Source organism: Ambystoma mexicanum, chromosome 11 (assembly GCF_040938575.1).
Source record: "Ambystoma mexicanum isolate Mex_15411 chromosome 11, UKY_AmexF1_1, whole genome shotgun sequence".
NCBI classification, from domain to species: domain Eukaryota; kingdom Metazoa; phylum Chordata; class Amphibia; order Caudata; family Ambystomatidae; genus Ambystoma; species Ambystoma mexicanum.
Window position 1 is genome coordinate 1,117,415,368 of NC_090934.1, and position 25,610 is coordinate 1,117,440,977.

At 44.3% G+C, this 25,610-nt stretch overlaps 1 protein-coding gene and 1 long non-coding RNA gene across 6 annotated transcripts in view; one reads left to right on the forward strand and one right to left on the reverse strand.

Moving 5' to 3' along the window:
- The window catches only part of SCAPER (S-phase cyclin A associated protein in the ER), a 4,210,252-nt gene that overhangs the window by 67,826 nt on the left and 4,116,816 nt on the right, over nt 1-25,610 (reverse strand). For all 5 annotated transcript variants that reach the window (XM_069624455.1, XM_069624453.1, XM_069624454.1 and 2 more), the window contains one exon: nt 2,423-2,614. In XM_069624455.1, coding sequence (XP_069480556.1) covers nt 2,423-2,614 — 192 coding nt within the window. The remainder of the gene's footprint in view (nt 1-2,422; nt 2,615-25,610) is intronic.
- Nucleotides 2,611-24,605, forward strand: LOC138504177 (uncharacterized). The gene is made up of 2 exons (XR_011279788.1): nt 2,611-2,778; nt 24,243-24,605. It is a non-coding gene; the product is annotated as an uncharacterized lncRNA (long non-coding RNA).

A 25,610-nucleotide genomic window follows, 5' to 3' on the forward strand; every position in this document is an offset into this window, starting at 1 on the left:
GTGTCCTGCGAGCATCTCAAGAACGTACCTGGGCCCATGCACCCAAACCCTAGGTCATGTTAGCGAATTGTGGGAGTTACCCTGGTGGCCTTTCTAGTTCACGTCATAACTTGGGAGAAAGAAACACACCAGAAACCTTGGAAATCAGAGTATGTGTTCATCGCTGGGATAGGATCAGTTCATGTGTGGTTATGGCTAGAGCTTAGAAACGGTATCATAGGACACGTGTGGGTAGGGTGTGGGGATTTGGAATTATTTACAGACGGGACACGGCCAAGACACTTTTGACAGAAAGACTGCGATTGAAACGGTGCTTGAGGAAAGTGATTTTATGAAATTCCTCCCCTGGTTTAGAGTCAGAAGGGGCTGTGGCAGCAGACAAAGGATCATGTGAGCAAGTGAAGTGGTCCACTCCACTGCACTGCACAGCGCCAGTGGGGCGAAACCAGAGCCACAGCTGAAGGAAAGGCTGAGCTGCAATGTAAGATCTGGGAAAGGAACTGCACACCTCACCTGCACAATGAGAACATCATGAAATACGGATGGAAACAAATTAAAGTAAAGCAAGCTCAACGTGTCAACGAGCAGAAACTATGCATTTGTGCTAACTGGAAAGGGAGTATGTTCTTTAATGGATCATGCCTTCAAACTGAAATGTATATTCTCCAAATCAAAAGAAAGTATATTATATAACTAAACAGAAGGCGTATTATCTAGCTGAAAAGACAGAATGTATGTCGTCTAACAATGAGCACATAAAAGTCATTAATGGCCTCGTCTAAACAATTCAGAATGCAGTCAATAATCTCTGTTATAGACCTCATTCTAAACATTGAGATTTCAGAGGTTGTGGGGAGGGGCATTGCTAGGGGCGGGCTAAGGGGGCTATAGCCCCTGATCTTTTGTTTGTAGCCCCGGATAGAATCTCAGGAGCTACAGCCAAAAGACTAGCTAGCCCCCAGTCCCTACAGTTCTGACATCAGCGTAGCCCCGCATCTTTTCCAGAGCTAGCAACTCCCCTGGTTGTGGGGGGGGGGGTCGTTATTACCGCTTGAGATAATGACCTGTGGCAAAAACTTGCAGGAGGGCATTATCCCACGATAACGACCGCTCGCTCATTCTACAAAGCAAGGTTGATGTTATATCTAGCAAGAATGCGTGCTCTGTAGAGGAACAGAAAGCTTATTTTTTTAACTGAAGTGTGATCCCAGAGAAAATAAGCATGCTCCTTAAAGAAATATAAATATACAGAAAGTATGTTCTCTGCCTGACAAGCATTATGTCGAACTGAAAATAAAGCAAGTTGGGTAAACTACCCCTTAGCGGCACTGCGCATGGAGGCAGCTGATTCAGTGTGCGAAAAGGTGGGCCAAGCACGGAAATATAGACATCGCTCTTTCAAAGTTATACCACTGAATAAAACCACATTTTTCACGAACACCTCAACTAAATGTGGTTCAACCATTTCAAACGGCAATTCTGGAAAAGGCCAAACTTGCCCTCAAGTGCCTCTGGTGGGGCGGCAGCAATAAACCTATTGCTTAATGAAGGTTTCGTATTTCAATAAACAGAATCCCAAGAGCGACTATTTGGTGCAAGTTGCCATCTCTCGTGGCTTCAGCATCCACTATTGTTCGCCGTTTGATGTATACTTGGACTCCAGCCAACACATTTCACTCTCGCCCTTTCAAATCTGAACAAACCATTACATCATGAATTCTTAATTAGCTATTTATGGCCCACCCAAAAAAAACTGCTAGGAAAGGGGCGCAGAGGGGTACTGGAGAAGAAACTCGGAGCAGTGCCTGGTGCGTGCCTTGGCAGCGATTCCAGTTGCATCCCAGAGACAGAAAAGGTTTCATAAGGTCGAAGTAGACGCACTCGCCGGAGCGGGTTTAACTTCCACTTTGTAACTGCTCAAAACCGCCCAGAGAGCGGCGGCGCACTATCACGTATCCGAATGCATTTTGAGTGACCCTGTCTCTGGAAAAATCTCGACGGCGACCCACGGCCATTTGCTCGCATTTCCTGGGGCGCATAAACGATCCCAGACAGGCCACAGCCATGCGAACAGTTCTCTGAAAGTACCGGGTTCCCGTCCCATTAAATGAAGCAAATTGAATTATGCTGTTTCAGACCCTCCCTCGCCCACGGTATTGATTGACGCGTTATTCCCTTAGACCACAAGCGTATTTATGTTTTTGGGCTGTCCTGCCTACCTGAGTAGGTTTTATTTATCAGGATTCCGTTCTTACATCGAAGGAGTTTGTAAAAAATAAATTTAAAAAGGCGTATTATGCATCTTCATCTGTAAGTAAACATGGTTTCTACAAAATCAACAGGTTTGCAGAAAGGCAGCGAGCCAGCCCTGCAGCAGAGCGCGCGTGTTTCGCCAGCGCTGCGGCCCCGGGGGGCGCCTCACCTGCAGGAAGGCGGCCAGCAGCACGCAGTTCATCTCCTGCTCCAGGATGGCTTTGTTCTGCGGGTTGCCGAAGCAGGCGGAGACCAGGCTCGGGAAGAGCACCCTGACCAGGCGAGGGTCGCTGAAGTACTGGAAGGGCAGCTGGCAGAGCTTCTGCAGCACGGTGGGCTGCCGGCCGGACTGCACGATCACCTGCGGCGGGGAGGACACAGAGCAGCACACTCGCGTTACCACTTTTCACCACTTCCTCGTCAGACGTTCAACCCCACGCAATCATTAAAACAGATAAGGCGAATACAGCAGACTAAAACTCGCCTTTGGTGTGCGTGTGACTTCCTGCGAGCACGCAGAGATCGGTGAGAGAAAGAAGCTGGCATGTTCCTAATGCACGCGGGTACTCCCGTCCAACATGTTTGCATATTGTCTTCCACAAATAATAATTTTTCGCATAACAATTCAGTGACTTTACAATCAAATCGATATGGTATGCAGCCTGTACTGTTCTAAAAATGTAACCCCCAGATCAGGAGATGTATATGCAATGCAGCGTGCGTTTTTATATAAGTAGGATGACACATTTCAAAACTCTCTGGCAGTGATGATTAGTTTTGTCTTCTGTTAACCAGCCCCCCCAGCCCCCCCTTTCCTAGGCTACCCAGAGTATTGGCCATGCACAGTAAAGAGCCTTTATTGATGCGGAGGGTCGTGCGTGTTCTGAAGGCGAATTAAAAGTAGTAGGTTTGACATACAAAATATAAAGACAAACGTTTCCTACCTCATATGAGTGTTTCACTTTGGTGAGATGAGAACAGTAAAACAACTGCTTTTATATTTTGTTTCGAGTGTGCTTTTCTATAAACACTCCAAACAACTTCCTGAAAGAAAGTCGACAGCTGCGGAGCCGGGCTTCAGCTAGACAACACTGTGATTAAGGAGTCTCGGGCAGACTATCACACCCAACGCGGCCCACTACACTATAATTTGGTTCAAACCTGCATCCGTGTTTCAAGTTTGTTTGTTTGTTTATTTATTTTATTTATAAAGCGCCGGGAGTAAATGGGCGCTGGTACAAGTTACAAAGCACAATACATGGTAGATAACAGTAATGCTATTAGCACAACGTGCAACTATTTAAACATGACTTCTTCCAGTCCCTGTTGCAACCCCGAACTCCTGGATAAAGAAACGCAGATTCTCCTTGCAATGCTGTGCACGGTACTTACCTGCAACGCCGGTTCTCTTCATAGACCCCTCTGTCCAGCCCTCACCACAATATCAATGATCGAGTGTGCTGGGGGAAGGGGGCAACATGCTTTTACACCCCCCCCCTCCGGAAAGGGATGCTATCCTCAAGTCTCCATTAACAAAGACTGCAGGAGGTGCAGAGAGAAAGCGCTTCCCTCCAACGCAAAGGTAATCTAGACATGTAAGCAACAGAAGGGGTCACACAGTGGGTAGGGAGATGGAACATTAACGTAAATATCGGGGTACAGATACTTGCGTTCTACTTACACGTGCTTTCTCCAATGAGCCTGGGCATCAGACTTTGTTTCTAATTTCAGAGCGATTAAACATAGGCGTGATCTTTGCCAGCTAGCAGACAATGCAACCTGCACCCGACTGCCCTGTGAGGTAAGTCCCAGTGGGACTGCGTGCACAGAAAGGCACGTGTTCTGGTGAAACACGGTCCCATTGACAGCCACCAGCAGTCGAGTGTGTTGAAATCCAACCTCTCAATGGGGCCTACTGGACTGCAAGCATCAGTCACAGCCATAGGTCAGAATGTAAACGGGACAGCAGATCTGGCTTAGGGCACTTCACGTCATCCTTCGTCGAATGTCTGCCACCATACCCAGCAGAAGCCCACAGCTGCACTGTTACACTTTGCATTCAATAGTTTCTTTTATTGTTGTGATAGTTGGCTTTCAGGTCTTTAATATTAAAGTGAATGCATATTCTTTGCAGACGTACTGCCTAAAACTCTTCACACAAACATGTCACACTCGTTCAACACGAGGAAATTGTCAATCGCATCTAAGATGATAACTACGACCAATTCTTAATTTGCAGTCCTGAAGGCTCATTAACATTGTCACCACCGTTAGGATATATGTGTGTCCTAATCACCATATGAAACTAGTGAAGTCCTGGCAGCAAAAGCGCTCAACCTGAATGTTGGACCATTTTCACTCGTGACTCTTTCTGGAAGGCTAAATATTCCATTCCGAGAATTGTGTTTATGCCATGAGCTGTGGAAGCGCTAGCCCTATGGGCCATACACTCTGTACAATAAATACATACAACACGCAGAAACTTGCTTTGTGTTAGCAATAAAAAGGCTGTGGCCTTTTTATTTTTTTTTAAATAAACTAATACTAATAAACATAACTGAGTATTATGGATATTCCCAAACATACAGGTGTGCAGTGTCGTCTTAGTTCTGTACTTCTGGGCACTTGGGGCAGGAACTGGAAGTTGCCCTTCCTTGTTCACAGGGTGTCCCCCAGGCTCGCAGGTCTGTGTATTTGGGACCTGTAAATTGGCTGGTGCGCCACTCCTGTGCCTGATGGCAGTTCCTTCCAGGCCCATGCCACCATCTCTGTGCCACCACTTTCAGACAACGACCGCTGAGGGGAGAGACACTGGGGGTTTTGGAGTTGGTGCCCACTGCTAGCACGTATGTTTTGTGTATGGTCCCTGTGAGGCTCTTATGCGAGTTCTGCAACAGGAGAGAGGAGAGGGGGAAGGTGGCGCGCCTTGTGGCCGCCTTTCTTTCCCTCCTCTGTACCCCGTGGGCAGCTCTCCAAGCTCAACGGCCTGTGCCCCTGAGCTTCATGGGGGTACACCCGCCCCCACCGCCTCCGCGGAACTCGAGATATTGCACGTGGGTTATTTGGCCTGCAGGATTGATTTATAGATGGTGCTGAAAGTATCCATGTAAATCTGAAAGGGAAAACTGGATCTATTTTTAAATGTTGTTTGCATCACTCAGATATGAACCGTTGTGTCCCGGAAGCTTCAAATACGAAGCACACTTTCTCCACACCCCCAAAAGAGGCCCACAAAAAGTGGTACATTTGAAGGGACCGAAAACAAATCCTTACACAAAGTATTAACAAATCAAAGCGCTTGTAAAGAACCTTCTCCGAAAATCTAGACATCTCCGACTAACTCCCTGTGATTTTAAATTGACTTGTGGCAGACAGGCTATACTTTCAGTGTTGGATCAAACTTTATCAAATTTGACGATCATATTAACCTGTTAAGGCCCTTTAATGTGACGAGGTTCTGGTGACATGCAAGGCAGAGTGAAGGCCAAGTGATTTGTAAACTAAATCTCATCCAAGCCTCGGTATAAATGGACCATAAAACATGTGAGACGTTAACATTTGCACGTGTATTTCACATAACTAGCATTAGTGAAAAAAACAATATGCCAACATGTGGAAAGGAGGGAAGCGGAGGAGATGTGGAGGCAACAGTGCAGGCATACATTCATGAAAGCATCGCCCCCCCCCACCCTCCTGAAAAACGAGCTGTTTTTTGCGCATTCATCTAACGCACTAAAAACAGACCATTACAAAACACACGAACTCAAATTATTAAACGTTAGAAAAGTTAAAAGTGTTTTTTTTGCACTCTTCAACACTTCAACGACAAAAATATGTAGGTACTGATAGACATTTCTGTGATGCCACCTTATCTGAATGTATATATGTATTATTAGAGATATCCCTCAACTGTAAATATTTATAGCAACATAACTGTCGCGATATGATCCCTGCTAAGTCTGTACATACTTTCTCCTCATCATTGCAATTTATGTAATATTTTAATTCTAGGTAACACTGTAACTTTTGTAACACTGTAATTCTATGTAACGTTGTAAGCTTTGCATATTCTTTTCACTGCGCCCAGTTACCCCTGGGTCTGGCGCGCACTACAAATAAATAAACAAACAAACACATTCGCAGCCTCCTCATACAAGAGATGTTAGCAGGTACCATTTGCATTCCACTGAAGCGTTTCCCTTCATTTATCTTACATGCATGTCGTAAGGACCTCTCTTGCCTCTTTAATGAAATATGAAAATAGCCAATAACCTAAAAAGCAAGTTGACTTCCATGCCCCATTGGCTGCAATGCTAAAAGACCTTTTTTTTTAAAAAAAACGCGTACCGCATTTGATACATGAGAGAAACAAGCGTGGCGTTAAAACTAATATTTACTAGTTGTCTTTATGAGCCAGACCACAAGCGAAGTTTATCTCTTTGGAAGATCCTTTTTGACACAACAGACAGACCTGCCGGGCTGGTGTCTCGTAAAGCCACGGGAGCCGATCTCCTGTCACCGCGGAGGCCATTTTGCGTGTGTCATGGGAGCCGTGCAGCCCTCGCATTGAGCCCGCGCCGTGCGCCACACACGGGACTCCTCAGCAGCAGACACACGGTCGAGGCTTTCATTCCCTTCTTTCTCTTGGCAGAGGTAGGCCTTTTTGGCAGTTGTCCCTCCCGTTGGTTTGCTTCTGCAGATGGCTGCCTTTGTATGGCCGCAATCCTACTGCGTGCGTTTGGCGCCATATTTCTCTGGCGCGGTCCATTAGCGGAGGCAGGGCTCGCGCTCTTCCACTGCTGCTGCTAGAATACTGAAGTAATAGCCTTTATATAACTGTATATTTGGTATTGGATTTTGACAGTTACTTCATCATCTTCATCTTTACTGAGGTAATTCATGTATACGATCAAATAATGCAACATATGCGATCATAATACTGAGATACAGTGTGGAATCAACAGAATAATGTAAAAGTAAGAAGCATCAATTCATTGCATGGGTTTTCAGGGTTCATACACAAACAGGAACATTGGCTGAGGACCCTGATATTTTAGCATTTCCAGAAGCCTATGCTGAAATCCATGAAATGCAGGCAGTTTCACCAGGTCTTCATCATTCGACCTCTCCACCACCAGGCCTATTGGAGACGGCGAAGATAACATCAATTGTGCAAGACGTTTTACAGAATTCCTCTACCACACTTAATGTACGAATGCCTCCATTTACTAGGCATGATTTTACAGTTTTACATTTTATGTTATCGTGCGTGGGGCAGAGGAAAAGAAAATGTACTGTTTCCTCATATCCTGGGCAAAATGGGTGATGCAAATCATTTATATTGTCCCACCGAGCCTTTAAAGGAATGGTTCGGTCAGAAATTTTTATTGTCCCTATGGGTCGGCCATGTGTTTTTAAGCCTAAGTCGGTCGATCGTAGAAAAATCTCCTATGGACCTTACCCGAGTTTTCGTCTACTAAACACGCGAAAACAGGCAGCAGGGCACCGCCATTTTGTGATAATCTTATCACTTGCCCCATCGCCCTGGGTGGCCTGCTTTTGCAGCACTAAATCATATCCCCCACCCCTGAGCCTGACATCAACAAAGCATTCATATTCCCTGCCTCTCTCCGCGACGTTACTTGGCTGCGTAGCCAAACGCGCCCAGTCGTTTTCTACGCGACTTCACACAGAACCCGGAAACCAACACAGATCATCTCACAACACAGCGCGCCACAATTCGGAGTATGAAACTGTAGTTTAAAATCAAACAGCATGATTGTAAATTTGGTAAAGTACATTTATTTGACATTAAATGTTTAGAGAATATTCAGCAATCGGCATATTCAATCGGAATGGACATTTTTTTCTTTGCTCTTGATCCGCAAATCCGCTACAGTTTATTGTGAGTCACGCGCTGTTCCTTTATGGTACACAGGGTGTTGGTTTTCGTTAAAAGAAGCACTTTGGTCGCACGGTGAATCGCAAGGCTGTTTCATCAACTAGGCACTAGGCCACCGTAAAGGTTGATATGTTGCTTCTAGCAGCTAGTACTGCGTAAGGGCATATGGGCCCTTGGAGATCGTCCCATAAAATAGTCAAGGTAGTGCAGTTGTTTACAAGAAGCTGCAGCTGGCGATTGAAGAATCCGTCGGCCGGGGTCTGGAATAGGTGGCAGTCGCAGTACGGTAGGATGTACCTGTTTTGAAAACATAAAAATTGAAATTAGTCTCACCAGCCGATCTTTATTACTATTATTCATTTTATTTATTAGGGCTGAGGTGAAACTATTTGCTTGCGAGGATAGTGCAATGGAGTGTGTTTGGCTCTAAAAGCAATGCGAAAACTGACAAAAGAAATCGAGGATAAGACACAATGTAATGATTTATTAGCGTTGAACCACTGAGAAACGACTGTCTACATGCGTGTCGAATGGGGACATGCATGCCCATGTGCCCGGTAGAAAGACGATCCCACACATTTTTTACTTGCTCTTCATTGTAATATGCCACACAGAACGAACAAGTACAACTTAACCTGGCTTTAACGGTACGCTATTGGTATTATATTCTGGTATAAAATCGTCTAAAGAGTTACTTACAATATATTTGCCATTTCCATTGTCTCCACGTAATGCAGTCCGTAAATCCCACTCTGTTTGTGCCAACGATTTTTCATATACTGAACTAACATGAAACTCGGTCTACTTTCAGAATTTTCAGCCTTATAGTCTCTTACGTTATTGCACCCCTCCTTCAAATGAAGTCCTTTGGGCATGGTCCCTGTCTCTCAAGGTCAAAAAACAATAGAACCTTATACTGCCAGTGCGAGTCGTGGGCCTCTCCAGCCCGCGAGCAAAAAATCAAAGCTGGTGACCTTCATTTTGAATGAGCATACATTCCTACTTTGCAACATCCTGTGTAAAGCCATCCGTGAGAACTTGAATTTTGGACTCCATCTTAGTACTAGGCCTAACTGTGCTAATGCGAACTGGCTTCTCTCCCACTGCAACACCTCGCTTGGTGCGTTCCAAGGCCCCCAAGTTTGTCCTAGTTGTCCGCGAGCTTTGCAGCCCCAGAGAACCATAACTATGGAGACATTGACTTTTTGGGGAAAGGTGAGGAAAAGTATAAAGTATCTGAGGAGTTGAGCTGAAAGTGAGATTTATTGTTTGTTTGTTTTATTATTTGTAATGTGCAAGCCTCCCCTCAGGTAACAGTGCGCAGCTTTTACATGAGTTTGTGAAGCGTACTTACAACAACAAAAATATATGCATACACATATTGAAAAGGTCAGCGGTATGAGGTGAATAGAGAGAGATGTCAACTATGACACCCAGGTTGTTCGCCACTCAGGATGGTGAAGGGAGTGGTTAGGCTTAGCATACTTTATATGTACACTGTACAATAACATTTTTTTCAAAAAGACAATCAGATTATAATCATTTATACCGGGATTTGCACTTCTCAACAAGCTCTGCTTTGGGTGGACATGGCACAGTGGCAATGTTTGGTGGCAATGTATCTGTGCTGTGCTGTGCACAGAATCGCTCAAAATTCCATGTGTGTGCATCTCTCTAGTACATTAACAATAAGGACTTTAACAAAGTCGAATTCCATTTCCTCATATACTGGTTTGACCACCCATTTTTTACTTCTTTTTGTAAAGGCCATAGTGTAGCAAAGCATCCCTACATTTCCTGTAGTCCTAGTTTGTTCACGGCACACATTCGCATTATGTACCAAGACCGCTGGTAGAGTCCTATGTTTCATGCCCTGTATGCCGAAATGCAATCGCTTTGGCCTGTACTTTAGGCACATATTGTGGAACACCTCCAAACCTCCTGTGTGACAGAATTCTGTCAGTCCCCTCAAATCTCTTGATAGAGTTTTATCAAACACAATCTTCTCAATGGCTTTGTGTGCAGGTGAAGATGGAATCAACCACTTCTTCTTCCGTGCCTCCTCTGGGGACAAAGGGCCATGTTCACATTGGTGGAAATGTTTTCTGTCCAGCAGTGAACGTTGGTACAGTGGTGCATTAGTGACCGCCATTTTTCAAGTAGAATTTCCACTGAAGTTTTGGAGCTCCACCAAAGATGGTTGCTGATAGACTGGGACCACTGTGAAATAGTTTCCAAACCTTATTATTCCCTGCAGCCGAGATTTTCTTATTGATTGATTTAGCAAGATGCCATACGTCAAATTGATGTTTAATATGTGGGAACTGCTCTCTCATTGTCTTGGCTATTGAAACGTGTCTGTCCGTGGCTATGACGTGGATGTGCATTCGCCTCGATTGTAGATATTCCAATGATTTTATAAATCCTAGTTTCTCCATGGCCACTGAGGATTTACATTGGGACACCTGCACGACCACCAAACTCACAATTTTCTTACTATCCATGTCCTGAAAGTGGTAGGTGCAGTACTTGGCTGAAAATCCAGGGCTGTCGCACTGTCCATCGCCGGCTAGCCTGAACCGTTTGCCTTTGAATGTACTTTCTATAGACAATTGTTCAATTTTCCAAGCATCACTAATGGCCCGAAATAGATAATCATGTTGGAATTTGTAGTACTGCGTTTTAGAAATGAAATGGAGTCCCACAAACTGAAAGAAAGACTCGAACCTCTAAAACTGGACCCACTAAAAAGTGAGGCAGCTGCACACAGTAGATTGCCTGCTGGCAGTTTCCCCAGCATCGGTTGTGCAGACCATGAGAATGTATGACGTAATGTACAGGTGGCATGTATTTTGACGTTACTGCCTTGTGTTTGACGAGTCACATTCATCAATGGCTTCCCACATACTTGCCCTCTAACTGAATGCCCACATTCCAGCATACTTATAATATCCATCAAACAACTGTCGAATACTATGTATTTGCCCTCTTTCATTAGACTGTCATCCTGCATCACAGTTGTTTCAGACTGTACCGTTGTGGACATATCAACCGAATTGAAACTAATATCAGTGATATCATGTTCTGGTGCGTCGGTGAATAGTGCTGCTGGTTCATTCTCTGTCATTTCAACATCTGTTACTTGAACATTGATGGGAGAACACAACAATGTCCACAGCTTTTTGGGTGGCATTTTTTTGGCGGGTGTAGATTGTGTGAATTAACATGCGACTACTTCAGAGCTATCTTCAATACATTCAGTATCATCTTCTTGTGGTGGTGCAGTCACACTGTAGCAATGGTCCAGTAAAACTTTGCTGGATTCTCCGGACACATTCAATTCATGTTCTGGCCATTGGACAAATGCATCTCGAGTCTGAACACGCCGCGCCTCAATTACTACTTCCTCCAAAGTGTAAATGGTTTGGCAAGCAACATCCCTCATTTGTTTCACTGTCTGTGTATGTATAGTTCGTACACCCACGGGCAACTAGAGAACAGATTGGAAAAGGGAATTTCAGTTTAAACCCAAGATACAGTATTGTACAATAGACAGAAAAAAACCCATAATATAGTCCCCAGAACTTCAACATCTGCACGCTGTCGCTCCGATTCGTATCTTCATGTCTCCCCTTCCTCTTGCGCTGCAACGACTATCATTTCTGGATCCGCATAGACAGCACAGAATGACGCTCCATCAACTCCCTGAAACAAAGTACTTTCATTACTATGGATCACAATGTTGAAAACATTAAAACACACTTGAGGACGACCACACAGGAACATCTCAATAGCTAAACACGAATGAAACATTGTGTAGAACAATCAAGTATTCGAGCTCTGATGATCTAGTTTGATGGAACTGTCAGTATCCATACCTCTGGCTCCGCATATACTGCCATGAATGATTTTATTGGAGAGGACGCTTCAGCAACTCCCTGAAACTCAGTACTTGCGTTAGTATGGTTTTCAATATTGAAAACATAACACACACTTGGGGTCGACGACACAGGTACATATCAATGGCTAACCACGAATGAAATATTGTGTAGAACAATCAAACGACAAGTATACAAGATCTGATGATCTTGTTCGATGGAACTGTCAGTATCCATACCTCGTGCTGCTGAAGAACATTTAGGGATGTTGTCAATGTGGTGGACGCTTCAGCAACTCCCTGAAACACAGTACTTGCGTTAGTATGGTTTTCAATATTGTAAACATAACACACACTTGGGGTCGACGGCACAGGTACATATAAATAGATAACCACAAATGATCCATTGTCTAAAAGAATCAATGGATATCTAAATATGATCCGATTTTCTTGACTTATTTCTCCGATTTATTTACATCTGCATCAACTACAAGGGATGTTGTGATTGTAGAGGAAGCTGCGTCGTCTCCCTGAAACACAGTACTTGCGTTAATAAGGAAGAAAGTATAGCAAATGGAATCACGTTATATGATCTCGCTCGATGGAACTGTCAGTATCCATACCTCGTGCTGCGGAAGAATATCTAGGGATGTTGTAAATGTAGTGCGCACTTCCGAAAGCTGTTGCACCAAATCGTATATGCATACTCCCTCTTCAACTTCATCTGGAATTACTTGATTGTCAGGCTCTGCATCAAGTGCAGGGGTTGACGCTCCATCTACTGCCTGAAACATAGTACTTGCATTAGTAAGGATTACAATATTGAAAACATAACACACACTTGGGGTCCACGACACAGGTACATATCAATGGCTAACCACGAATGAAACATTGTGTAGAACAATCAAACGACAAGTATACAAGATGTGATGATCTCGTTCGATGGAACTGTCAGTATCCATACCTCGTGCTGCTGAAGAACATCTAGGGATGTTGTCAATGTGCTGGACGCTTCAGCATCTCCCTGAAAGACAGTACTTGCATTAGTATGGATAACAATAATTATAACTGAAAACAAACACTAGGGGACGACAACTAAGGTGTATATCAATTGGAAAGCACTAACCAAACATTTGGTTAAAATAATTACAGGATACATAAAAATTATTACTTGACATGCATAAAACAAGTCTGTGGCGGAATAGTTAAGTAAGATTACCTGATACGCGCTAGAAGTGGTTGATAACTGCTGGCACGACATGGATGGAGAATGCTGTTGCTTCATATTCAGTGGATAGTCAAGAAGTTGTAAAGGTAAATTATTGTTTGATAGTGAAATGCCAATATTAAAAAGTGCCATGTAAGGTGAAAGAATACTTGAGAATAATGCTATTGAAAATGCGTAATATAGCACAGTTCCCTGTGCCCATAAATAGATTTCCTTTGAGGGTTATAAAATCGAAAAATAATGTATTGCTAAATGTCATTATTCAAAAAGCTATACACTCATATCAATATCGAAAGTATTACAAGGGACACAACACCTAAAATATCAATTAATCCATTTGGCTACCTACACACTACCGCAAGGCCTAAAGCCATATCCGGACACTTGACTCACCAGTGGCGGAATGTGGACGAATAGAGTGGGAATAGCGTTTGTGAGCAATTTTCGTGTCGTTCGCCGTCTATTCTTCTTTGTTACCCAGGATGTGGCGTACATGTTCGAGGGAAAGTGCCGACTGCAGATGCGGTATCGATCACCCCTCTTATCCTCAAAGACTTTTTGGACTCTACTTTCAAGCTCTGACGGTTCATATTCGCAATATTGGACCCATTCTCTTATCCGATCTACCGTCTTAGGGAATACATGCATTGTAGTGCCTTCAGATTTATCATGGGTCTTTGAAGGGCAACCGCTAATCGAACAGGCAGGCATTGTTGAAAATTCTGAAAAATAAATATCAACATTATTATAAATTCTTGATGAATAAAAATGTGATAAAAAAGTAAATGAACCATACAATGTTCAATGCAAGGTTTGTTTTGGTCGCCGGAACTATTCCACTTCATCATGTGCGGCTTAGTATTTGCATAACTTTCACAAATTAATAAATGGTGTGACTAAACTCTGAACATGTGACTCGTCCCTTGGATGTACTGTCTTGCACGAAAAGGAAACATGCTTATATTATAGACAGGACCCACGACGGATGCAATTCAATGACAATTGACACAGATGAAAATAAATAGATCTATTTATAGCATAACAATTGAAACTCAAGTCAATCGCAATGAGACCAATGAACATAGCACTATTGAGAACTATACTTGCAAATAGATAGAAATTTAAAAATTAACGAAATATGACTGTGATACATGGCCTTACCTTGACCAACAAACAGTTAGATTCAGCAAGCCGAGTAGTTTGTGGCAGGAGAACAGGTAGATGGCCACAGGTAGCACACTGACGAGTTTGCTCGAAGCGGTCACAGAAGTTCATAGATAGCACGACGACGAGCAGATTAGCATCGATCTCAGTGGTTCTCAGGTAGCACTTTCAGGAGTTGACTTGCAAAGCACAAAGATGTTCTCATGAGACATATCAAGTGGTTTATAAAGTATTAGAAAACAGGGGTGTGTTTGTGAATGAATGACGTGTATATGTCGTGGTATTATGTGGTTTGCAGGGGGGCGGTCAGCGTGAAGGGGGATCCTGGCCGGAGACACGGGGTCTGAGGAGGCCATGTGAGCAATGGCCCCTGGGCGTGGGATACCTTTTGAAGTGTACATGCTGTTTGGCACCTTGGCCGTTTGCACCCCTGACAGCACACCCTGGCAGCGCACATCCACTGGCGCGAACTGCCTTTGATAGAGGGGGGTGGGATGGATGGATGGGCCGGGGGCGTGCAGACAAGGCACCGGAACACTGCTGAATGGAGACACACTTATGTGGATTGCAGGGGGGCAGCCAGCGTGAGGGGGGATCCTGGCCAGAGACACGGGGTCTGAGGAGGCCATGTGAGCAATGGCCCCTGGGCGTGGAATACCTTTTGAAGTGTACATGCTGTTTGGCACCTTGGCCGTTTGCGCCCCTGACAGCACACCCTGGCAGCGCACATCCACTGGCGCGAACTGCCTTTGATAGAGGGGGGTGGGATGGTTGGGTCGGGGGCGTGCAGACAAGTCACCGGAACACTGCTGAATGGAGACACACTTGATTCATTTAAAAAATCGAAACAACCGTTGCTAAAATATATGTTGTGTTTTATTTTGTTTCTTATTTTGATGGCACAAAAATACTAAACTTTACACATTGTACAGGTCAGGTTGCAGCATAGCGAGGGAAAATCCCCTGTACTGACCGCTGTCACTGGGGAAAGTTTGTCTTATGGCACCAACGACACAGGCGGGTATTACTCTTCGAATGCGGTGTCCAAGCCTCCCGTGAAGCCACCATGTAAAGGAACGATAGGCCACCAGCCTGTACCACCTGTGAAAAAGAATGATACAAACTGTTTTTAAATGACCAAGATAAGTTTATTAAACCTTTGTCGTCAATGACAATTCATGTAACTAATGGCATTCTGCTCGGACAAATGCTATCTAGACACTGCACACTATTGAACGACTTCCATGCGTTACAATTATATGTAGATGTCATTTTGAATATAGGAGACGACCATGAAATAGTAGTGGCATCACAACCAGAGTATACTTACTCATCACTCGGATTACGAGGACCGAACAGTTGTGCGAAGTTTGTGCATAAGCACCATCATTATCCTCAACACGGACCGTGTGAGGCAGGCTGCCCTGAAGTCTGGCAGCTCGGTGATGCATTGCGGCTGTGGCTCGCCTTCCGAAATGTAGGCCACGCATCCAGAGTTTTCACAGCAGCTGCAGTTCTCATCCTCGGTTGGCATTAGCTCGCACCGATTGCATGTACACCAGGTGGAAACACTGTCTATGCAACTAGGTCCAGGGTCTTCATCCGTTGATTCGTCCTGCCAACTGCCGTCCGAAGCCCCATCGTTTTCGCATGTTTCCCTTTCCAGTAGTTCCTCCTTGGTATACTCGGGCTCGTACATGTAGGGCTTTATTGTAGCCATTGTGTGGTAAACAAACTAAAATAATTTATAGCGATGGTACAGGTATCTGTTCACACAGCTACAAGCGGCGAAGGTAGCTGACCAGAGCACAGAAACGAGTCACAGAATACTCAAAGTAACACAGAGAGAGGAATGGAATCGAAAATCTGCTGCTGTGTGTTGTCAAACATGTCTGTTTATACTTATTGAGTAAAGAGGCGTCCTGCCATTTCCATGGCGACACGTCATTAGCTGAAGCGCAGCGATTGTTGACACGAGTCATGCTTTGGCGTTGGGAAAAGGACGGTACACATCTGCTGATGACAGGCTCATCTCACTCAGATCGACCGACTTAGGCTTAAAAACACATGGCTACCCGTAGGGACAATAAAAATTTCTGACCGAACCATTCATTTAAACGAGATAGCCGGTAGTATGTCCAGGCATACAGACATGTTTTAACATACAGGACTCTCTGGATTAGGCTAGCAATGTAACTGAGGTAATCCTCCTGTGGGGTGCATTCAAAGGCCCCAAACAGAAGTCCTTTTCACATCAACAGCGGGATTTTAAACACTAAACCAAAAACAGCCTGCCCTGTGTTTTTAGTTTTGTTCAAGTAAAATTGAAGAGCCATGTGGAAAGGGGGCCAGCCTGCCTGTCACTACCAAACGAAAAGCAGCATTTTTATTTACAAAAGAAGGCGGAATCAAAGATCCCTTTCACATGGAAAAGAGGATTTTTAAACAGGGACATAAAAACGGCTTGCACAGGTGTGTGCAAATAAAAGCAGTTTAAATGTGAAAATGTATTACTGCTCACAGAAAAACATAAGGGAAAAGACATGATGTGCAGGTTGACAAAAAGAAATGTACATGTTTCACATACAAAACACCAGTGACATTTGAAAAACCACTTTGATTACATGGAAAAATGTCAGCCCAAGAAAAACCCTTTTGCTGGCCGTGTGCAAACTTCACAAGGAAATCTCCCACTGCCATTCTGCATGTTACATCTCCCATCTAATTACCAACCTTAATAAAGTGTCTTGCTAAAGGTGTCGAAATTCAGTGTTCTCCAAACCTGCTGGCTCTGAAGGCATTGATTGCAGGAGAAGTTCCCCTTGACTGGAGCATGACCAATATGTGTGAAAATGGGGGCACCAACTTCAAAGAGCAGGTTTCCAACACAAAGAGACTGATAAAACAAACCTTTGGGTTCAGGCCGACCCAGTGAAAACAAATGGCCGTAAGCAGGAAGAATAGTCCTGTGTCCCATATGAAGATTCACAATTAATTTAAAAGGACTATTACCAATTGGGCCTTTTTCTTAGCAACCATAAAGCGGATTTTCTTCAGCTGTGTGCCATTTTTTACGTAATTTCCAGGCGATTTCTGATTTATACAATTCATCCACATGCGACTCAGGGAACTGTAATGGCTATCTAAGATGTGTTTCTGGCTGATCTGAACATGATCCGAATGAGAGAGTTGGTGAGTGTGTGGAAAATAAAATTAGGGATATGGGTAAAAACACATATTCATAACTGTTATGCTTTTTATTGAAACAGCAGAAAGGTACCACATGGCTGTGCTACATGGTACGGACCTGGTAGTCGGCTTATCTAATTCCCCATGATTAGCTGAATCAGAAAATATGTATATTATGGCAGTTGCTAGTACAGTTATGAAGCTGTGATACATAACTAGTTTTTGACAAAAATGTGAAAGGAGAACAAATGGCGATACAAATGGGAATTTACATGTTGTTCCAGACCCCTAAACCAAACCTGACTTGGAGGCTGGGATTGGGAGGAGAGAGAAGGTTAACTGTCCAATCCTAGTTGTAGGAATTATTACAGGGCACTTCCCCAAGATTGTAAAATTGGTGGTGTCATCACTGCTATATAAGGGGGACTGCACTAAGAGGAGGAGACACACACACAGCTACACACACAGGGACAGACAGATAGAGAGGCAATGAAGGCTGCTGAAACTTACCATCTGACTGCTGTAAGGAAACACCAGAGGAGATTGCTGAGAGTGCATCTGGGTGGACCTGTCTATTTCTAGGAAGGCCTCAAAGCTGACTGGGTCCTATGGTGGAGAGCTGGAGGCCATCTTTGAGAGTGGTGACCAGACCCCTGCCCTATCTTTCCACAGTATCCTGAGATGCAGCTGGCTTTCCTGAACTTAAAACACAGGCTTTCTATGTAAGTAGAACTGGGCCCTGTGAAACCAAGCAGTGGGGGAGTCTGCTTGCCTTGAATCCTTTCCCTTTATAGTGGGCGGGGTGGGGGGCAAAACTGTGTAGATTCTTAGCCTATTTAACTAAAAATATTAATTTAATGAATTCCCCATTTGGTAGAACACCATGGGGTGAATTTTGTTCAAATTCGAAATGAACGAAGCTCACTTCCTAGTGTGCGCTGAAAACTATAGCCTATAATTTAATTGGGTAATCCTTTTTGTCCTGCTGGCTCTGACTTTTTTAAGGAAGAGGGGTGTCTGTTCTTATATCAGTCCAACCTTTTTATCCAGCTTCCCCAACACAGGCCTTTCAGTGAAGGGGGGTCTGAAATCCAAAATTCCCCAAATCTTCCAATTTTACTGTCATACTTCCCCAACATAGACCAAAGTGGGGGGGCGGGGGGGCTGAAAAACAAACCGCTAAATCAGCCTGTGATTATTTTAAACCAAACGTGTGGGCAAAATCATAATTGCAATATGTTTTTGTACCACTCTTGAAATCCTACTGCTAGCGTTTTAAGCCTGCAGGAAAATCAAAATCGCACAACACTAATGAACTTACGCGAGAATACCCCTGGATGTCCAGAGTTGCTGCCCTAAACCTACCTAAAATATTGCTTGACCACAATCGTACCCAATATAGCAGTGGCTTCAGAGATAATTGTCTATAGGTGTGAAGGTGAGTGTGAAATGTAATACACTGAAGAAGTTTTCAAATGTCCCCACATCTCGGCCCCAGAAATTGCTGCAGCAATAGTTTAAGGCCTTTACATTTGAAGGGCCAGGGTTAGTATATTGTTACCAATGGACTTAGGAGCTCATGTTCAATATTTGCATAACATGGGTGAAAGGCTTAAAATACTTGAGTAAGGCTTTTACATGTTTCATTCAAGCCATGCCACATTTTCACTCCTTTGTATGGCAGAGAAGAAGGGCAAAACGCAACTTGCATTCCTGCCACTTTCGTTCCTCTCCGCCAATCAAATGCTCCAGCATTTGCACCAGCATGGATTTTCATGACGGCACAAATTGTAGGGATTCCTGCAGGGTCCGCCGGCTTCATGCACCAGCAGATAACAGCCCCCTTCCTCGGTAGGTGGTGGGGAGTCGCCTATGTACATGTCTACACGTAACGGCTCCCGCTGCCAAATTACACTCTGGAGCAAAATGATTTTGATTTGATTTATTGATTTATAAAACGCTTTACACCAAGCCGCTGAAAATTTTTTGGTTTATGAAGATTCTAGATTTTATAGATAATCTTCATTATCATAGCGATAACAAAATGAGCTCCTATATAGTATTAAAGTTCACATGTACACCACAGATGGCAGTCATTGAAGGGTATAGCTGCTGTATTGTGTACTGCAATGCAGTACAAAATATTCCCACCCCAGCATTTACCATATGAGGGGTGTATTTCCAGTTTGGTGTGCCGAAGGAGATGCGTACCTCTTAAAATGGCTGCTGATTCTACATTTGCCCCCTTTGGTACTCCACCTGGTTATCAAACTCTATATTTTGCCATTTTCTTTTTATGCATTAATGGCATTCACATTGTGCCAGTAATCATGTCCCCATTGTGCAGGTATATTGTGGCAGTAACCACACCACCACCAGGTAAGTACTGTGTGAATGACACTGTGCAGGTAATCACACATCTGTGCCCATTTATCAATCTTACAATCCCAATGTGCAGAGTCGCGACTTTCCCTTTGCTTTTGATTACAAAGGGGGCACCCGACTCGTTAGCATTGTTTACACTGCATTCCCTCCCATAGCAATGTTGGCATTGGGCACACATTGCATCATTGTGATTATGTCACACCAATGCGCATTTGATATTCTGTTTTACAGGAAAAGTGTATGAACCAGTGATATGCCAGAAACTATGCCCTCACACCCGAGAATTGTGTGTATTTTTCGTGCAAATAATCACGTCCCCGTCATGCAGTTTTATTTTGACTGCAATCTCACCGCCATCAGTCAATTAATTTGTGAACGTACCTGTGCACATCATGATCTCCCCCACGTCTACACTCGTATTGTGTCAATAATCACACTGCCATCAGCCAAGTACCGTATGAATGTCACTGTGCAAGTAACAATTCCTCCATCATGTAGGTATATTGTGTCAATAACCACATCATAATCACCCAAAGATTCCGGCACTGTCACCATGCAGGTTATCATGTCCACACCATTCAGTTACATTATGTCAGTAATCACACTGCCAAATGCCAAGAATTACGAGAATGTCATTGCGCAGGCAATCATGTCTCCATCCCGCAGTTATGCGGTGTTAATAATCACAATGCCATCAGACAAATATTTTGTGAATGTCCCTCAGAAAGCAACTTACCTAGCCAGCACAAACCACCCTGCCACAATGCACAGGCCGGTTCAGCGAAACCCTGGTATGCCGCTATGTTTTGCAGTCGATCATGCATTGGTATTTATTTATATTCAAAGAGCGCTTTACGCCAAAGCACTTAACAAGACATCAAAAAACGGCAAATATCATACAAAGGTAATCACTTATTTGCCACAAATGTGCAAGATGGATCGAGCGTAGCAAGGGAACTGAACCAAGGAGGGTGCATGGGGGAGATGGGGAGGGCCTCCCCGAGAATTTCCTTTTAATAATAGGTTAAAATGGTGCATTATACAGCACATTTTCTGTGACAAAGTGGGTAAAAAGCAAGACAGTTTGCGATAGGTTTTGTAGCGAAATTCATGGAAAAATACAATAGAAGCAAGACACCAACAGTGCACAGGTGCATTTCCCAACACATTTTAATGATTCCTTTCGCCACAATATATGCCAGTATAAAAACATTTTCATGCTGGCTGTCCATACACATTTCCTTGCAGACTGCACCTATATATGACAGTATTCCCACATAAGAACATACTCATGTTTGCTTTGCACATAATGCCACTAATGATACGGTAACAAAACATGTCTAAAGTGGCTCTGCTAATATATGCCACGACCCGCACATAAGAACACACTCCTGATGGCTTTGCCACAGTAAGAAATGGCTAGTCATTATTTTAAAATGCCAGTCTAGCCTCGTAATAATACTTATCATGCTTGCTTTCTCATGCTTTTAAAACATATGTGTTATTACCTGCTTAGACTGCCATTTTGATATAGTATGTCTAGCTATTTCGTTCTGTGGCATTACATTTTCTACTGGGAATCTATGATACTTTATCATAAATGCCCAGTAAAAAATCTCCCACCTCCTTCCAAATCATCCTCTCACGCAGGCATTTCCAAAAGCATTCACACAGCATTCAATCGCTCATTCAAACACATGTATACACATTCATCCAATGTTCACATGCTCATTCAAACACATATTCACGCCTTCAGACAGCGCTCAGTTATCAAACACATATTCATGCATTCAGACAGCATTCACATGGCATTCACTCGCTCATTCACATGCACCCAACTGCCAATACATCAAATACTCACTCATTCACACACACACATGCATACAAACATACACATACAAAATTAAATTGTATACTTACCTCAGGCCCGGTCCAGATCATGCTCCTCTTTGACACCGCCTCCTGTGATGACAAGAGCCCTCTGGCTCCCGCGCACACGAAGTGGAACCAGGAAGAACAGATAGCTTCCTGCAAATGCATGCATGAGCGCTGATGACACGTCGCCCCATTCCAGTTGTATATGCAGGAAAGGGCACAGCTGCGCCCCCTCGCACAAACAAACATGAAGTTCCCCAACCTGCATCCCCAATGGGCCATCCAAGGCTGTGGAAGCAAAACTACTCTCGGACTTGCAAGGCTTTTGGAGCATGTGCGCTGGGGAACTAGACTGTCAAAGGGAAAACACGTTTCCCTTTGACAGTTTAAGCAAGCCCAGGAGCACTCCCTGCTACATCAAGCAGCTCGGTGAGGGCTCAGTGATTACACTGGGGTGACGTGGCTCCTCCATAATGGGCGAGGGTTCAGGTTGGTCGGTGTGCCCTTGCCCAATATGGACGAGACTCCCCTGCAGGTACTATAACAAGGTTGATCTGGGTATGTACGAGAACACTCAGGTCTGAGGAAAATACCAGCCAAGAAACCCAGAGAATGCTTTTGTCTCCATCACGGCATCATTGAAAGGGAACCAGCCCTCGGCCTGGACTCGTTTCTAGGTGATTGTTAATATAAATTTGTGCTTCACAATGAAAATATCAGGAGTCTTCAGCAGTCCCAATTTATTCTGTTGCTTCGGGTTTCTAGATCTTTAGGTATAACAGTGTGTGACATGGTGTCACAACTTCGATTCACATCTCAATCAGGGCAGACAGATCTTTAATTTCCATGCCACTTTGGAGACCTATGCAAAACAAGGTACTGGTCTCTTGTCAAGTACACAATGTAGAGGGCGGCACACTACACACCAGCATCATAGAAGTCACATACACTGGCAGCAGCACAGCTCTTTACTCCCAACAGCCGACACTCTGATTGGATGCAGTCCTTTACACAGGGTCCTGGTGCAGTATACTGCCAACAGGGAGCCAAGAGTACACTTGACTTTTTTGGGGTGATGTTGGTCAAATGCTTACGGTAGCGCAGGTGGTTTGTGTTTGACATACCAGCACCAGGCTTTGCGCTCTAAGGTGTTCTCTTTTCGCTGGGGCGGTAATTAGCTTACAACGGCATCAGGGCAGTTTACAATGGTATGTAGTTCTCAATGTGTTCTACAAGGTTGGTATTTCCTAAATCTTTGCAAAGATATTCTAGTCAGTGGTTCAAAAAACTTTGGTGGATCATGTATGGTACAGACCAGGGATCAACATAAAGATTTGATGAGTAGGAGCTAAAAGCTGTTTCAGAGAATCGGGGAGCAGTCAGTGCGCAGGAGCTACACCCCTGTCAACCGAGGAACCAGTACATACCGTGCCACAAATCACGACTTCTACGTGAGAAGGGGAGGTTCCAGCCCCTGCAGGAGGCGCTCGAGGGATGTCCCACATAGCGTGGGTGCCCCTCTGGCTGCCCCCCTCCCCTTGGGGTTAGGCAGGTCACTCCCCCTTCAGCTCCGTCAGTAGTGGGGGCGGGCAGTCCCCAGGGGGGGGCATTTCCAGCCCGCACTGGGGACTGCCTACAAATACGGAGGAGGATTGGAGCACGGCCTCTTTCCAGTCCTCCTCCGTCAAATTGCCCACCCACACAACCAGGTGTAGGTTGGGGAGCACAGTTTGATGAACTAGGGTGTGAGTTATGCAGGCAGACAAAGACGTTGAGGGGGGAATATAGGTTGAGCGGAGGATCAAGGTGTAAGCTGGGGTGTTGTAAATAGTTTCAAGGGTTGGCTTTCTTAGTTGGGTATTAATCGATCAATTTTTCCCAGCAGAGACCGAGGTGTGAGTAGGGGTAAAGGGAAATTGTTTCAAAGGCTTGCTTGCTTTAATGTGTATTAATTTGTACATTTTCAGAGGAAATCGAGGTGTAACTGGGCGCAAAGGAAAGTGTGTTAAATTACATGCTTCATTCTGTATAATTGTTCAATTTTTAGCATAGACCAGGATGTGAATAGGGAAAAGGAAAAGGTTTCAAATGCTTGCATGCTTCAATTTGTATAAATGTTTACGTTTTCAGCGGACATCAAGGTGTAAGTGGGTGCAAAGGATAGTGTGTTAAATTTCTTGCTTCATGGTGTATAATTGTTCCAATTTTTAGCATAGACCAGGGTGTGCGTCGGGGAAAAGGTTTAAAATGTTTGCATGCTTCAATTTGTATTCATTTTTACGTTTTCAGTGGACATCGAGGTGTAAGTGAAGGGAATTGTGTGAAATTCCTGGCTTTATTTTGTACTAATTGTTCCATTTCTGCCACAGGCGGAGTTCGGGGCAGTCCTAGCCAGGGAGGAGTATGCCGCGGCTTGAACCGTGGGCTGGTTTCCATATGGCCACACTCGAGCCAAACTCAGACGACGGGCATTGGATCCCTTATGGACACTGGAGACTCCTCACCTTCATGTGCAGTGGCCCGAGGGAGAAGCACTCTGTGCACCAATCTGGAGCGTATGTCCGGTGCCTTGCGACATGCATGGAGGTGGCAAGGGGACACCGGAACATTCAGATTTTTTGCCCCTTTTTTTGGGGTATGATGGTCATGAACCATGATGCTTTAGGGCTAGGACTGCCCCCTTTGTGTTGTATCCTCCAATAAACTGTGATCTGTGTTTCCAAAAATGTAAACTGTTGTCAGACTATTATTCACTGGCTGCTCAGGTTTTATTTCCCAAGGTATGTCATCCTCACACGACAAGGGGGAGGGGGGCGCCAATGGGGGCTGGTTCTGCTATGCAACTATCATTATTAGTCAATTAATTATGACATATTCTTAATGCACTTTTTTTTTACACATTGCAAAACTCATAGTTAATGTCACTTCTGCATCTATAATTAGCACCAGCTGGCCTACTTGTAGCTGTTGGTGTCCAGGTCTCGGCATTTTCACACCCTGTGTATAGTGGACCCGCTGCTTCACTTGAAGCCAATGCAAAGCTTTTTGGGCGCTGAGCAAGTTCATCGCACTAGGTTCATGCCAACACCTTCAGCAGGGGGCATTTGAGATTTCAAACTAGATTTGCATGCAGTATGTGAAGCAAGATCTTACTACCGCTAGCACAAGACACTTTATGGTATCAAACATTAGTGTCAGAAGGGGCCAAAAGAAAGAGGCAATGGTATGGTCTGGGCAGTTCCTTGTTCTTTCCCCACTGTCAGAAACTCTGACTTGGCACCATTTACGAACATTATTTCACATTACGTTTTTGAACGACTGAAAGGAGATGGGAGATGTTCATCCGATTTTGTTATGCCATCTTTTGTTCACAGTAAATTAGTGTGTTGCCTGAATTGGCACTAAAGTCTAGGCCACATGCTCTGATCAATGCAGCCAGTGACCGCAGATAAATGTTAATTAGGACAAGGCAAACTGCTGATGCACAACTATGCAGGGTAAGGGCATTAGAGTCTGCTTTTTCAGGCTCAAGCTTTAGACTAGAAAGGGCAGGAACAAGGAGTACCAGCTCAGTGCAGTGCCTGTGAGTTTCTCGGCCAGTGTGTTATCAATGGCATCAAATACAGCCGCCTGATCTAAAACGATTAGGATGTCTTTCTTCCCTTCGTACAGGGGTGCCAACCAGGCCTTCCTGGACTATCATATTTCATGTACCTCTCTTTACACAAATGTACACA